Genomic DNA, 13,808 nt, shown 5'->3' on the forward strand with positions numbered 1-13,808 from the left:
CTCACAGCCCTGGGATGGCCGAGCTCCAGCCAAGCCAGACTCCTGCGGGGAAGAGAAACCGCTCCAGCTCCGTTCATAGGGAGCGTGGTGGAGGGAGATGCTAAAGCAACCCGGGGCGCAGCTGGAGCCAAACCGTTTCCTTCTCCCTTCGGTCCCTAGGGTGCCAGGCGGGCGGGAGACGGTCACCCCTGGGTGGAAGGCCCGGCAGCACGGGCAGTGACACCGCGCAGGGCCCCGCTGCCCACACGCCCAACGCGTGGGTGCTGGGCGCAAGGATGGCTTTGGGATGGCCGGGCTGCCAGCTCGCTGCGGTGGAGCCCCCGCGGGCTTCGCACGCCTCGGGGATGGCGGGTCACCGGCGCGAAGCCACAGGGCGCCGCGGTAGCGCTGATGGAGGAAGCGGGCGGGGGCTGCGCGGGCGCGGAGAGATGCGCAGCCAGATGGGGGGGGACGCGGTGCCGCGCCGCAGCGCCGGAGCTGCCGGGCTGTGCGGGGGAGGGGGGACCGGGCAGCGCGGGGGAGGGGGGGGGGCGTTGGGCTGCGCGGGGAGGGGGGGCCGCGCTGCGCAGGGGGGCGCCCTTGCGCGCCGGCTTGCGCGGCCGGGTGACGCCACAAAGGGCGGCCCCGCCGCGCCCCGCCCCGCCGCGCCGCCCCACGTGCGCGCCGCCCCGCCGCGGCAGTGCGCAGCCGGCGGCCCCGCAGGCAGGTGGGAGCGCGGCGGGCGGCAGGGCCCCCCCGCCCCGCCCGGCCCCCCGCCCCGGCCCGCCGCCATGGGCGCCTGCCCCCGCCGGCCGCCGCCGGCCCCCCGCCCCGCCGCCTGAGGCAGCGCGGCTGGACGGGCAGCGCCTCGCCCGCTGCCCCGGCCCCGGCCGCCACCATGGGGGCCGCCGCGGTGTGCCGGAGCGCCGCCACCTCCGCCGGCTTCCTCACGGTGAGTGTGTGCGGGGGGGCAGCGCCCGCGCAGGGTCCGCGGGGCGCGGTGCAGTGCGGGGCTGCCGCCCGCCCCGGGGGGGAGGGAGGGAGGGTGTCCGCGTGTATCTGGGTGTCGCGCTGTCCCCCCGCCGCGGTGCTGCCCGCCCCCGCCCTGGCGGCGGGCACCGGCTGGGGGCTGCAGCCCCCGCGCTGTCCTCGCCATCCCCCTTTTCCTGCGGGCGGGCTGGGGGCGGCATCCTCCCCGGAGCCTTCGTCCAGGGCTGCGCCGCACCCCGAGGGCTGAGGGGTGCCTTGCCCCGTGCCCAGCACCGGGCTGTGGTCCGTCCCCTCCATCCCTCCCTCCGTCCCCCCCAGCTGCTTTCCTTGCCACCCTTTGGGCAGGCAGCAAAAACTCAGCGCCGCTAATTGCAGGCAGCCGCCCGGAGTTAACACAAATATTTTCCGGTGGGTTCACCTCCAGGTTTCCCTTCCCAGGTAGGGCCCTTCCCAGCCTGCGCTTCAGGGCACCATCCCGGCTTTTTGGCGGGGGGAGAGACGGTAATTCGGTGTGTCTGGCACACGCCGCAGCAGCTGCTGCGGCTGGGTTGTGTAACCAAGGAGTGCACTTGCTCTTGAAGTCAAGGTGGATCTTAGCAAGCTGGTGCTGGCTCGACAGGAATCAGAGTAAACAACAACAATCTCAAGCCAGGAGAGCATTAGCCGGGGTAACAGCCTTGTAGCTTTGAAGGCGAAGGGTAACTGCACAGAGCTGGAGCAGCTGGGGTGCATGCACGGTGCTGGCTGGGTGCTCCCAAGTTTTCCCATGTTTCCCGCTGGGAGAGGAGAGTGCTGCAGCACATCTGGAAGATGAGATGCTGATGGGGAGTTTGAGATATGCAGCTCCAGCTGGGATCCTGGAGGTCAGTGGGGAACGGTGGGTATAGAGTGAAGAGGGGGCAGAAAGGGCGATGTGAAGGTGGAGGGAAATGCAACAGCAGTTTTGCAAAATGAAGCTGGGACTGCAAGCGGGTGCGTATTGCTTCTGCACGCATGTATTCTAACCTCTGTGTGTGCTGATTGTACGAGCAAATGAGCTGTAAGGCAGAATTCCCGTTTGCTCGTGAGCCGGCAGGATGCTCCCTTGGCCACCAGCCAGGGTTTCTTCATCCGACATCTTATCTTCAAAATTGTGGGTAACTCCCTTCGGCCCCACAAGGAGTTAATGTTTTTCCAGGCCGATGCAAGTAGGTTCAAATCAGTAGCTGGTGGGTCTCTTACTGCAGCAAACCCAAAGCCGCCCAGCCCGCTTGGTTTTTGAGCGATAGTGGCTCTGTAGCAGTTGTGTAAGGATGGTGTTGGTCTTGCGTTCCCTTGCTTGGTGGGGGCTTCAGGCAGCCACCAGCTGCTGCAAGGTAGGTTCCACCGTCTCCCCCAATGCCCTCACCTCGAAGTGGTGTGATGTCACCTTGCTTTGACTCAGGGCTTTTGGGAGCTTGGGGGATTTCATCTGCTTGGAGCAAAACCGGGGATGCCGCAGACGCTTGCAAGCTCGGGTCCATGCTGACTGCAGGAATAGCTGCTGGGTTTTCCTTCATGGGGACCAGATGTGCTGGTGCTGCTGTTTTGGCACACTCAGCTGCCTGTGTTTCGCTCTCAAGACATAGCAAAGGGACTGCTGAGCTGGCTAAGCCCCAGACTCGGCTTCACAAACCCCATACCAGCTGCAATAGCTGGTCACGTTGCAAGAAGCAGAAACTTGCTTTACTCTTTGGTACTCTCCTCACAGGCAACTTTTTTCTGCTTGATCCATTTTACAGTGAGCGGGGCAGGAGATGGGCTCCTGTCTGCAGAGTTACCATAAAACTTCCAGACCAGTCTGTTTGTCTTTTTGAGTTTGTTTCATATTTTTTTTTTTTTCTCCTTCAATGTTGGAAGCAACTTCCTGGTGCTGGTCGGTGGAGGGTGCAGCTGACCTTCAGGAAGGGTGGTGGGCTGGACAGCTCGTCCCTGACCCGTGCCAAGGCATTGCCATGGAGCCAGCTGCAATTTCTACCAAATTCTGCTGGTTTTGCATGGAAACGGCTCCCAGAGTATCAATTTAGCACTGTCGGGCCCTGCTCACTCGCAGCGTTCTGCTCCTGCTCTTCTCTACTGGGCTGGCAGCAGGGCAGCACTGTACACAACCCGAGATTATGACTGTCCTGAGGTGTCACCCCGTTTCAGGACACAAATGCCTGTTGATCCACCAACTTTCTGCTGGCATTTTGACTCACCGGGCCACTGAGTGGGTTTGGGTCCCAAATGAGCCACTGTATTCCTAGTCACATCCCCCATGCATGTGCACGGGAAGCTTGTGGCCTCCTAAAAGCTATTTACTGTGCACATTGCTCACCGGGTCTCTCCTGCAGCATGCAGCTCCTTAAGAGAATGATGGAGGCATGGCATAGATGTGACCATTGAGATGGAGTCATCAAACTGGGTGGTGGCAGGGTGGCTCATGCTCACGTCAGCTGCAGGGTGCTGCTGGCTCAAGGGTTTGTTTTTAGCTGAGCGCAAAGGTCCCCTTGTCTGAACTGTTTCCCTGACGTGCAGAAGTGAAAATGAGTGTTTCCCGGCCTGATCTGCTTTTGTACCATATTTATTTTGTACCATAAAATCTCCACGTGTTGGAATGGGGGGAGGTGGCTGGGAAGTGCCTTTGCCTGTGCAGCGTGGGGCATTGATGCAGAGTTGGGGATGCTCTTTGGGATTGTGGCCGCCCTGTCCCACTTAACCTTTTTTGGCTTCAGTGTCGAGAGCTGCTCCTGCACCGAGTATGGTGAGTAGCACTGCAACTGCTCAGAACCAGATCTGCTCTTCAGTGTTTTCTTGCACCAATTCCTTTTTTCTGTGTTTTATTTTCTTACCCTATACACTTTCTTTGGTACTGGAGTAATGAACTGAAATCCAGCAGCTAAGCAGAGCTCACTTCATTATTCTGTTGCTTTTGTCACCAAAACTGGGTGTATCCAGCCCCAAAGGTCTAGGTTTGGGTGCTGCTTGCTGGGCAGTCCTGCGGATGAGGGACCAAACCAGCAGACACCTCTTTTTGTTGAGCTCCTCCTGGCCTTCTCCTTCAGAGATGTGAGTGGTGCCAGCCACAAAACCTGAGCAGCTGATCTTTTTTTTTAGGGATCGGGGGTGCCAATCTGAATAAATAGCAGATGCTCAGCACTGCTTAGCCTTCCCCCACTGAGACTTGCTCTTGTCCCTAAGCTTGGAAGTGCATGTGCAACTGAAGATCTGGAGGGACTCAAAAGCACCAGTGCTGCTTTGCTTGAGATAGTGTTTGAAACACCAAACCCAGACCTGGTGCTGTTACGGTAGCGCAGGTCCCACTGGCTTCAGTTGCCCGGATGGGTGATGGAAAGATACTGGAGACAGGAAGAAAAGGGAGAGCGGGAGAGGATCCGTGGCATGTGCTTACAGCAGGGTTGTCCATGAGTTTCTTGAGGTCTGGCTTGATGCAGAGGGAGAGAATCAGGATCCCAGACAGCAACACACAGCTCATCCCCGGAGAGGCAGGAGAGCCTCTGCCTGTCCTGCCTCTCCCAACATCCTGTCCTGCTCGGCACTGGCACTGGGAGGAGGAAGGAGTATCATAGGTGATAACCCCTCACGCCACCTCGAGAGGCTGGATCCTGCTGCATCTGGTTTGCTAATTCAGGATTGCATCATGAAGATTACTGGGGGGGGGGGGGGGGGGGGGGGGGGGGAGGGTGGTGGCAGGTTTCCTTATAGCCAGCTAAGCGCTTTGTTAAATCATGTCTTAGGGGAGGGGAAAAATAAAATTCATCCTGTAAGCCTTTGCTGCCTGCCAGGGCAGCCCTGCTTTTTAATTTGACGTGCCGTAATTAGCCTGGCCATGTAGGATCCTCGTCAACTCCTGTGGGCTTGCCTGCTTTTGCCTGCTCTGTAATTGCTGCTTCAGGGGGGGTGGGGAATATTGAAGTGTTTTGTACAAATCCCGAGCTGTAAATTATTTAGCAGGTGAAACAGAAATGTGCTGTGTGTTTCCAAGAAGCAAGAGAAGCAAGAGACTGCACCAAAAATGACGCGGCGCAGCTTGCAGCTCTGCCGCGATGTGCCTTCTGCAGAGTCATGTTGTTGGGAGGCTTTCTTTTTTTTTTTCCCCTTCTGAATATATTCTTGTTGGCTGGTAGCCCAGAATAGGTAGCAGAGCAAGAGGCGAGGGCTTGTATGACATAGCCAAGCAATTTGTGTGCCTGGCTGTGCAGTTGGAAAGCGTTAGGGTCTCTGGTCTTTTTACCTTCAGTCTAGGAAGGCACCTTTGGAAATTCAAGGTAACGTTGGCTCGTTCCTCTCTCTCCCTCCTAACTCAGCCTGCAGCTGTTTGAAAATGTTTTGTATTGCTTTGCATGCTGTATGAGGTTGTGTCAGCCTTTCTTTTGATACGCCTTTTTTCTTGGTGTCTTATCTCCGTTGGCATAACTGACATTAAATCCATGGACCCAGAGGTCTTCTGGAGGGAGCAGAGGTCCTGCTTGGTAGCTGGAGCTTCTCCTGGGGGATGGAGCAGCCGAGATCCAAAGGCATTTAGGGATTAAAGCCCTGGGGTTGGAAACAGGTAAACAGATTTGTAGCCATCATCTAGCCGTGCCCAGCTGGGTACAGTTCAGCGTCTGAAAACTGGAGACCTTTTACCTGTATCTGATGCAATGAGGAACTGAGTTTCAGCAGAGCTCCTCAAAGAGCTTAAAAATAGCATCAGGTTTTCTCTTCTGTTACTAATGCATCCGGTTTAAAGTGGGCTCAGGTGTGGTTGGAGGCTCGAAGTGTAACATCTCTTGCGGTCACATCAAACCCTACGCTTGCACAGGGTCATAAAAAGTCATGGAAGGGCAGAGAGGTGAGAAGCAGTCTGGTAACAGCTGCTAGCCCGGATTTCATCCTGGCTTGCGTGGTTTAGAAAAGTAACTATTTGAACAAGTGCAGATTAACAAATACAGAGGAGGAAAGTTTTACAGGTCAGAGCTGCCACCTGCATGTGGTTTTTGACTTCAGGGCAAGTGCCTGGCTAGCGCTGGAGCCTCTCAGCCTTGAAATGCAAAGCTGGTCTGAATTCTCCTGGGGTGACCAGGTAGCACGTACTGCTGAAACACAATTAGCAGTATTTACCGCCCTGGCAGGGTTTCAGTATAAATGATGCTTAGTCTCACCAAGAAGCATGGTGTCAAATTTAAGGATTATAATCGTAGCTGGTGATGTGTCCGGAGGGCGTGCTGCCACCTGCTCTGGTTCTCTTCCACTCTGACCTTGCTGAGGTCTCTCCCCTGGGTGTAGAAACATCTCGGTGGTCCCACAGCTCTGGGACATCCCTTGTGATCCTGCAAGGGACTGCTGGCAGAGAGGCTCCAGTTGCATGCTGTTGTTGACTAATACCTCCCTCCCATCTGTCTTCCAGCTGCTCATGCTCCTTGGCACCACTGATGGTCAGTCAAAGCTGACCTCCGAGCAGAATGCCATCAGCCTCTCCCCAGGCAAGTACCGCCACCTTGACCGTGCCACCAACAAAGAGCTGATCTGCGACAAATGTCCCGCAGGAACCTATGTGTCTAAACATTGTACAAAGAGTACCTTAAGAGAGTGCAGCCCTTGTCCAGATGGGACTTTTACTAAGCATGAGAACGGCATAGAGCGGTGCCACCCTTGTAGAAAACCCTGTGAACTGCCAATGATTGAGAAAACTCATTGTACTGCCTTGACTGACCGCGAGTGCACTTGCCTGTCTGGTACGTTTCAGACAAATGATACCTGCGTCCCTTACACCGTGTGCCCGGTCGGCTGGGGCGTCCGCAAGAAAGGAACCGAGACGGAAGACGTTAGGTGCAAGCCGTGCCCTCGTGGTACCTTTTCTGATGTGCCTTCTAGTGTGATGAAGTGCAAAACATACACTGACTGCTTTGGGAAAAACATGGTGGTCATCAAGCCAGGGACGAAGGAGAGTGACAACGTCTGTGGTTCTCCAGCATCTCTTCCGAACATGTCTTTGACTTCATCAAGCACCGAAGCGAGCGAAGAGCCCTATGAAGTTCCACCAACTGCTCATCTTCCCAAAGGTAATGTTCACCACCGAAACACAGACGTGGTTCTGGTCATGGGGTTGAGTTCCTGCCTCTGTCAGGGTTCATTTTGGGCTGTTCAAGGCCAGCCTAGTCTAAAGCGTGGATGGTGCTTTTGCTTCTTGGCCAGAAGGCAGCTCCAGAGTGCATCCCGTTGCCCTCGCTTGTGTTAAACCACATTTAACGACATTTTCACTGGGACTGTAGGCATGATTGGACTCCTGGCTCTTCTGCTGTTTGGGCTGGAAGGACATCATGTTCCCCAGCCTTCCGTTCAGTCTTGTGTGTTGTGCTGGCACAAGTCTTTGTGCAGTTGTGGCAGACCTGAGTTGGGATGCAGCAGGAAAACCCAGAGGGGAGAGGAGCTTTGCTTCACCAGACTCCTCTGATGGATTCACTGCTTTCATGCCTGTGCATTCCTCACTGCATTTCGCCCTCTACTGTGCCAGCATATCGGCTTGCATGGGAACTGTTGCCAAAATAGCCCTCCAGAAGCCTAGGCTGCCCCATAACTTGTTTTATTTCTTCAGTCTTTTAAGATTTCCATTAGTTACCACTGGTGGGGAGAACCAGGTTGAATTCCCTATTCTCTTGCTTAATTGGAAATGGTACATCATCCCAGTCTTTATTGAGATGCTTTAGCTGTGGTGGTTGCAGTGATGCTGTAGGACCCCATTTGAGCTGGTGCTCGGCACTCTTTGGGAAGCAGCTTCCTTACAGTGTCTCAGGTGGGGCATTTTAATTAAAAAAATGCAACTTGTGGTGGCCTGAACACCTGAGTTGGTAGATGCAATAGTAGGGAATTGCTGACAGCAGTAGGCTTGCAGTGCTTCTCCTTTGTTAGGTTTCAAAGCTTGATATGACGGTGGTGTGTCATTGGGAGAGGACAGGAGGGTGTTCCCTGAACTTTGAAATCAACTGTAGACAATTAGGTAAAAGTTAAAGCATTTTCCCTGTTTGTATCCTGGTCAGAGTGTTTTGAATAACCAAGTCGGAGGCAAAATCAGGTTACAGATGGTAACACCCACTCTCTGGCTCAACTGGTATGAGACATGATCTTCAAAAGCCAAGTTTCCAAAGTAAGCTCTAGTTTTTGCCACAACACCCTTCCTCTTCTCACCAGGGTTTGGTCAACCATCTGGCTGGGACCTGAGAGCTGCTGGTTGATAAGAAAACTCAATAAAGATGGAAAGTAGCTCTTAGGGGAGGAAGTTTGGTTGCTTCTGTTTCTTCAGAAGCCTGTGTTGTAGTTGATGTGTCCACACCCCCTTGCAGTGCTAATTAAAAAAAAGTTTGTTCTTCCTTAGCAAAGCCCAGTAAAGAGGTACTAAGCCTCCAAATTATCGTGTATTTCTAGCCCAAATTCCACAATTGGAGTAAACCAAATGTTTGTAAACCTAAGAAAGAACAAAATACTCCCTCAGAGTTGTAGGTTTTCTGAGAAGTACTGGACGTGGAACAGACAAGATTGACAGCATGCCTTTAGTAACTTTTTTTTTTTTTTTCCCAAATTTTTTTTTCAGTGAGCTGCCACTAGCCTTAACCAGTAAGGGTCAATTTTACCTTGAACCTACCCGTGTAACTGTACCCATCTGTGCCCAGAGCCAAACCTCAGCTTCACCTCTTCCCTTTCTCGCAGCCTAGCATTGGGTTTCTGTCTGCTGGCCAAGCAGATGCTCAGGCAGGTCTTAGACTGTGATGTGATGCCGTATCGTGTCTCTGGTGCTATGACACTGAACTCTCCTCTCTTTCTGCAGGTCTGAACTCTTCAGTTCCTGATTTTGTCCCCTCTCCAGCACCACGCGCGTCCAGCAGCATGGCACAGCCGGCAGACTACTACAATGAAACCTCAGCCAACGAGACGGACGGTGCTGGTGGGACCCTCGCCACCGGCCAGGCGCAGAGCTACCGGCACAAGCAGACCAGCCAAGCGCTGGAGAAGCAGCCGTCGCTGGAGATGGTGGGGGGTGAGAAGTCCAGTGTCCCATACAGGCCCCCCCGGCGAGGTCCACAGAATGTCCACCAGCACTTCGACATCAATGAACACTTGCCATGGATGATTGTCCTCTTCCTGCTGCTGGTCCTGGTGGTTATCGTTGTCTGCAGTGTCAGAAAGAGCTCACGGACTCTGAAGAAGGGACCCAGACAAGATCCCAGTGCCATTGTGGAAAAAGCTATTATGAAAAAGTCTACCACCCCCACACAGAACAGGGAGAAGTGGATCTATTACTGCAACGGGCATGGTGAGCAGTAGCGACTGGGGGCCATGGGGGCAGTGTCCTCTCCGCTGTCTCACATGGTTTTTGGAGGGGCCACTCCCATGTCCAGTGACCAGTTGCTTTTCTGATTTGCTGGGTCTTGGTAGTGAGGACAAAGCCTATGTACTATGTACTGGTTCCTCAGACGTTTGTTCATCCTTGGCTTCTCCCCCTTCCTGTTCCCATGGTGGGTCCTGGCTCCTGAAGGAAGGGTTAATGGAGGGAATGTTACCTGCTTGCCCCACTAGCTCCTCTCCATCTTCCCAACCATCCTTGGTAGAAGGATCGTCCTTCCCCCTTTCCACTTCCCTTTTGTTTCATATTTTTTACTTTCTTAGTGACTCAGGCGTGGGTCTGGTTGTCTTTCGTATTGTCCTTTTTCCCCTCATCCTGTCTGTTTCTGGAAGGCTGAGTCATCCCCTGCCTTTTGGCAGCCTCTCAATTTCAGGTTCTTAGCCCTAAATCCCAACTGCTGGCGTGTGTCCCCAGCCCTTCGCCCATGCTGGAACCAGGAAGGTTGTCCTTAAAGGCTGTATTGTGGACGTGTACAGCTCTGAGTGTCATGAGGGCTTCCTGGAGGCTCCGCTTTGTAGCGTTTTCTGTTCTTTTGGTGGATGACTTGCTGTCAGCTTTTTGCAAGACTTTAAAGATGACCCACTGTGGTCATTACATTGAAATTTGTAAAAATCAATGATTAATCAACAGTAGCATGAATGTGAGCACCAAGCAGCCATGATCTCCCTAGTAGGATGTGTGGTTCTTTCTCAACAAAGCTACAGTGGCAGTTTTGCCCCCCCACCCCCATCCTGTGCCAACCGCACCGACAAGTCCTTACTTTGGGTTGAGGTTGCTCAACCTTAAACATCCGCTCACAGTTAACCTTTAGAAAAGCACATTTAACAAGGGGGGAAGCAAACAAAGAATGGATTGAAAAAAAGATTGGAAGGTTTAAGAGATCAGTGCTCGATGAAAGTCATCCTTGAGTGCTTAAGTACAAAGCAAAGAAGGCTTTGAGTCAGGCGTCTTCTGTCACGTACTCTCTTCTTCCTCCTGCCGATTAATAGATCTACACTTTGTTTGCCTTCATTAATGCTTTTATAGAACCAGTAAGGTCTTGTTGGAATTAGTTTTGTGCCTTCTGTTGTGTTTGCACTACTTACCAGGTTTTTTTAACTCTCTTCCATCCTTGGGGTGCAGTTTCTTGAGCTTTTTGCCATTTTAGATAACTCTTGCCAATAACCCCTGCACCCCATTGTCCCTAAAATCTGTGGTGCCTGAAGCGTGGTCCTTGAGACTGTGGTGAGTGATCTGCAACAGGGCTGCAGAACCTTATTACACATCCTTATTTGTGGACACTACCAGAAATACTACATGGCTTTGGCCATGGTTCATTGGCCAAAAGCGGCTGGTTGTTACTAATTTGTAGTAACTGTTTTCCTCGAGACTTTAATTAGCAGTTGGATGAATTTCTGACGCTCTCCTGGTGGTTTTCTTGGTTTGTTTGTTTTTGGTTTTTTTTTTTTAAACATCTCAGAGCAGGGGTTGAGTTTCTACAAGGCAGAAGTGCTGGAGTGTGAAGAGCAGATGGAGTTGTTTTGAGCAGGTGCCACTCTGGTTTTTAACTTGATGTTTCAGACCCTGTGCCAAAATGCCTGCCCTGCAGGTGGCCCTTCTGGAGATGCCTTTGTGGGCAGTGCCACGTGTTTGGTCACCAAGCATGAGTCAGGTTAAAGAAATGGTGCAGTTAAGGTGATATGTGGTGAGCAACAAGGCTGTGTTAACCCATATACACCTATAACTTCACCTCCCAGATCTTGTCATCCTTTGGGGGACAGCATCATCCACGGGTCATCCTGTGCTTCCCAAGATGAGGGGACAGCATCATCCACGGGTCATCCTGTGCTTCCCAAGATGAGTTGTTCCCGTCTTCTCTGTAGTCCTTTAACAGCTGAAATCAGCTAGTGCATCAAATTCACAAGATACTTGCTAAGTTTTCCCCTTGTCTTGGGAATTAAGCTGGATCTAACAGCAAAACCACACTTAGGTGATAAACTGGTGCAGCACCTGATCGAGTCTCTTGGGTCTGGAGGCAAATTGCCCCATTACTCTGGGCTCCTGGCTGGGCAGTTTTGCACATTTCTCTCATTCATTCTTGCAATAGTCATGCTGGTTCTGTGTTGGCATGGGTGGCTTCATGGCTTTCCTCATGCCACTGAATGTCCTCAGTTGAACTTTGTGTAATGAAGGCAGATGAGCGCAAACCAATTAATGCTTTGTCTTGCTTTTAGTGCAGCTCTGGTGTTGCCTGAACCACGTTGCGCTAGCTGGAAGAGCCTCGCTCATTAGTTCTTTCTTGGTGGTGGTTCTTTGTCATGTTGGATATGGAAATTGTTCTCCTCCGCGGTCGTGTATAAATCCCTTTGGTTTTCCTATTGAAATGTCTGGCTCTTCAGACTGTTTGCTTGAAATGAGAGAAGATGTAGTGCCATAGAGGAACTGACCTTTTATTTAATAACTGGCTGTACAGCTAAGATGTACTGCAGACCTGCAGCCTCGTGGCTTAGCTTTCTGCTGTTCCAGCAGTGTTTGTACCCAAATCATGCTTCCTCCTGAAGCAGCATTTCAGACAGGGGTGAATAGAGCCAGGAACAGACAGGTCCGGGCTGTTGCAGAGAGGAAATCTTTCTCCTCTGATGCTGCTAGCGCAGATCCCTCCATGGTAAACTGCCAGAGCAAAGCCTCCATAGATGTGAGGACCACAGCTGCTCCCTAGATCTTGAGGTGCCTGCCTGGTTTGTGGTTGCACTAGGGGTGTGGAGGGCAAGCAGTTAGGTTTAAATCTTCTTTCGGGGCTGGGGGTGAAGTCCCAGAGTCTGGTGCTGGCAGTGCACCCACATCTGTATGATCACCCCACCTATGTGTTGGCTGTCCATGCCAGCAAGGGATTGGACCATGTTTATTGCCAGGGCAAAGACTGTGTATGTGGCTGTTGCACACAGTCTCCCCGCTGCTGCCTCCTCCTAGTTCCCTAGTTTACCATCTCCTCCCTCCTAATCCTGTCGGTAAACAGATTTAACCTTTGAAAGGGAATACCGGGTCTGAGGTAGGCGCCGCAGCCTCTGTGCAGAGGAGCTGTGGAGCCCTCACACCAGCACCCCTCAAGCCTCCCGTGGTACCAGACGGCCATCCAAGGCTTTGCCGGTTTGGATTTTATTGCTGAATGCTTCAAGCCCAGCAGTTCAGAGTGAAGCGTGGTCAGGGTGGCACTAGCACTGCTTGGTGCTGGAGCAAAGACATCTCACTGTGGTTAGGCTCCTTCCCAAAAGAGGAGGATTTTTGAGTGGAAGCAGTGGCTCAAACTCTTGCCCGGTTCCTGAAGGCACTGGATGTATTGAATTGCTTCAATTGTTGACACGGGCGTGTGATCCTAAACAGCAGTTGTCTTGGGGTGTTTCACTTGTCCTCGTCTCCCCGTCAGGTGGTGTTTGTGCCCTGTGCTCTCTCTAGTGATAATACACGCCTTAAATAACAGCCCAAACCTAAAAATAGTAGCTTGGGAGGCCGGTGTTTAAACTTAACCTGTGTCCTTAACATGGATGTGTTCCAGCTGAGACAGCAAATGCTGGTGATTCTCACTGGATGAAATGGTTCAGAGGTCTGGGAAGAGCTTGTGATGACTAACGGCCTGAGTTAGCGGCCAGCCTACCTCTGCATCTCTCCCCACGACGGGGCCTCTCCCAAGAGCTCTGAGGTCTCATCTACATGGGATGGGGAAGGCAGAGCAACACCAGCCGCGCCACTGTGGTTGGAGAAGTGGACCTCTTGTTGTTTCAGCTGGCTCTTGTATTGTAGCCCTGCAGATGGGAATCCAAAGGGCAAAAGCAGTTTGCCAAAGATTTCGAAAGAAATTATCAGCATGGTGCCTGAATGACATGGGTACTGGGCTGATAGTGCTCTGTGGTTTTAACCTTGTGCGACTGCTTTCTTGGAGAAGATCAAGAACAGCCCACACACTGGAAACGCTTTCTTCTAAACAGTCTCCTGTTCCCTTTCTTCAGCTGCTTCCAAAGGCAAGGAATTGAGCTTGCAGAAACCTTTCAGTGAAAACTGAGAAGTAAAGCCTGTCTCTTGAATGTCTTGGAAACACCAAATTTGGCATCAGTCTATGCCAAACATGAAGATGGGCTTGAAATAATCTTGCAATAATTGCTGATAGTGTTGTCTTTGACTTTTACCTGTTGAGTAGCAGAGGATGAAAGGCAATAACTGTGTAAATTGCTATGATCTTGGGTAAAACCTGTGTATAGAAGAAGCTGCTTGAAATGACATGCTAAGAAGCGAGTTTGGGGATTTTTTTTTTTTTTTTTAGTTGAAAGATTGAAGAACAGATCTTGGCAGCACTGGGCTGGCATGAGATGCCATTTCCCTTTTATTTTTCTTGAAGTCCTGTAATTGCACGTCATTGCAGTGGGTGGTGAGAGCAAAGCCAGGAAGCCTCTGGTTAAATAATCAGAAA

General features: G+C 52.4%; 1 protein-coding gene across 2 annotated transcripts in view; it reads left to right on the plus strand.

The window, feature by feature from the left end:
* The first annotated feature begins 691 nt into the window (after nt 1-691).
* TNFRSF21 (TNF receptor superfamily member 21) overlaps nt 692-13,808 on the plus strand; it is a 35,732-nt gene continuing 22,615 nt past the window's right edge. Inside the window, exons 1-3 of one of the 2 annotated variants that reach the window (XM_055810533.1) lie at nt 692-931; nt 6,377-7,031; nt 8,792-9,277. In XM_055810533.1, the coding sequence (XP_055666508.1) occupies nt 878-931; nt 6,377-7,031; nt 8,792-9,277 (1,195 nt within the window). In that variant the 5' untranslated portion in view covers nt 692-877. Of the gene's footprint in view, nt 932-5,518; nt 5,540-6,376; nt 7,032-8,791; nt 9,278-13,808 lie in introns of those variants that run through there. The other variant, XM_005239188.4, reaches the window with a different exon arrangement.

Source organism: Falco peregrinus, chromosome 7 (assembly GCF_023634155.1).
Source record: "Falco peregrinus isolate bFalPer1 chromosome 7, bFalPer1.pri, whole genome shotgun sequence".
Classification (NCBI taxonomy): domain Eukaryota; kingdom Metazoa; phylum Chordata; class Aves; order Falconiformes; family Falconidae; genus Falco; species Falco peregrinus.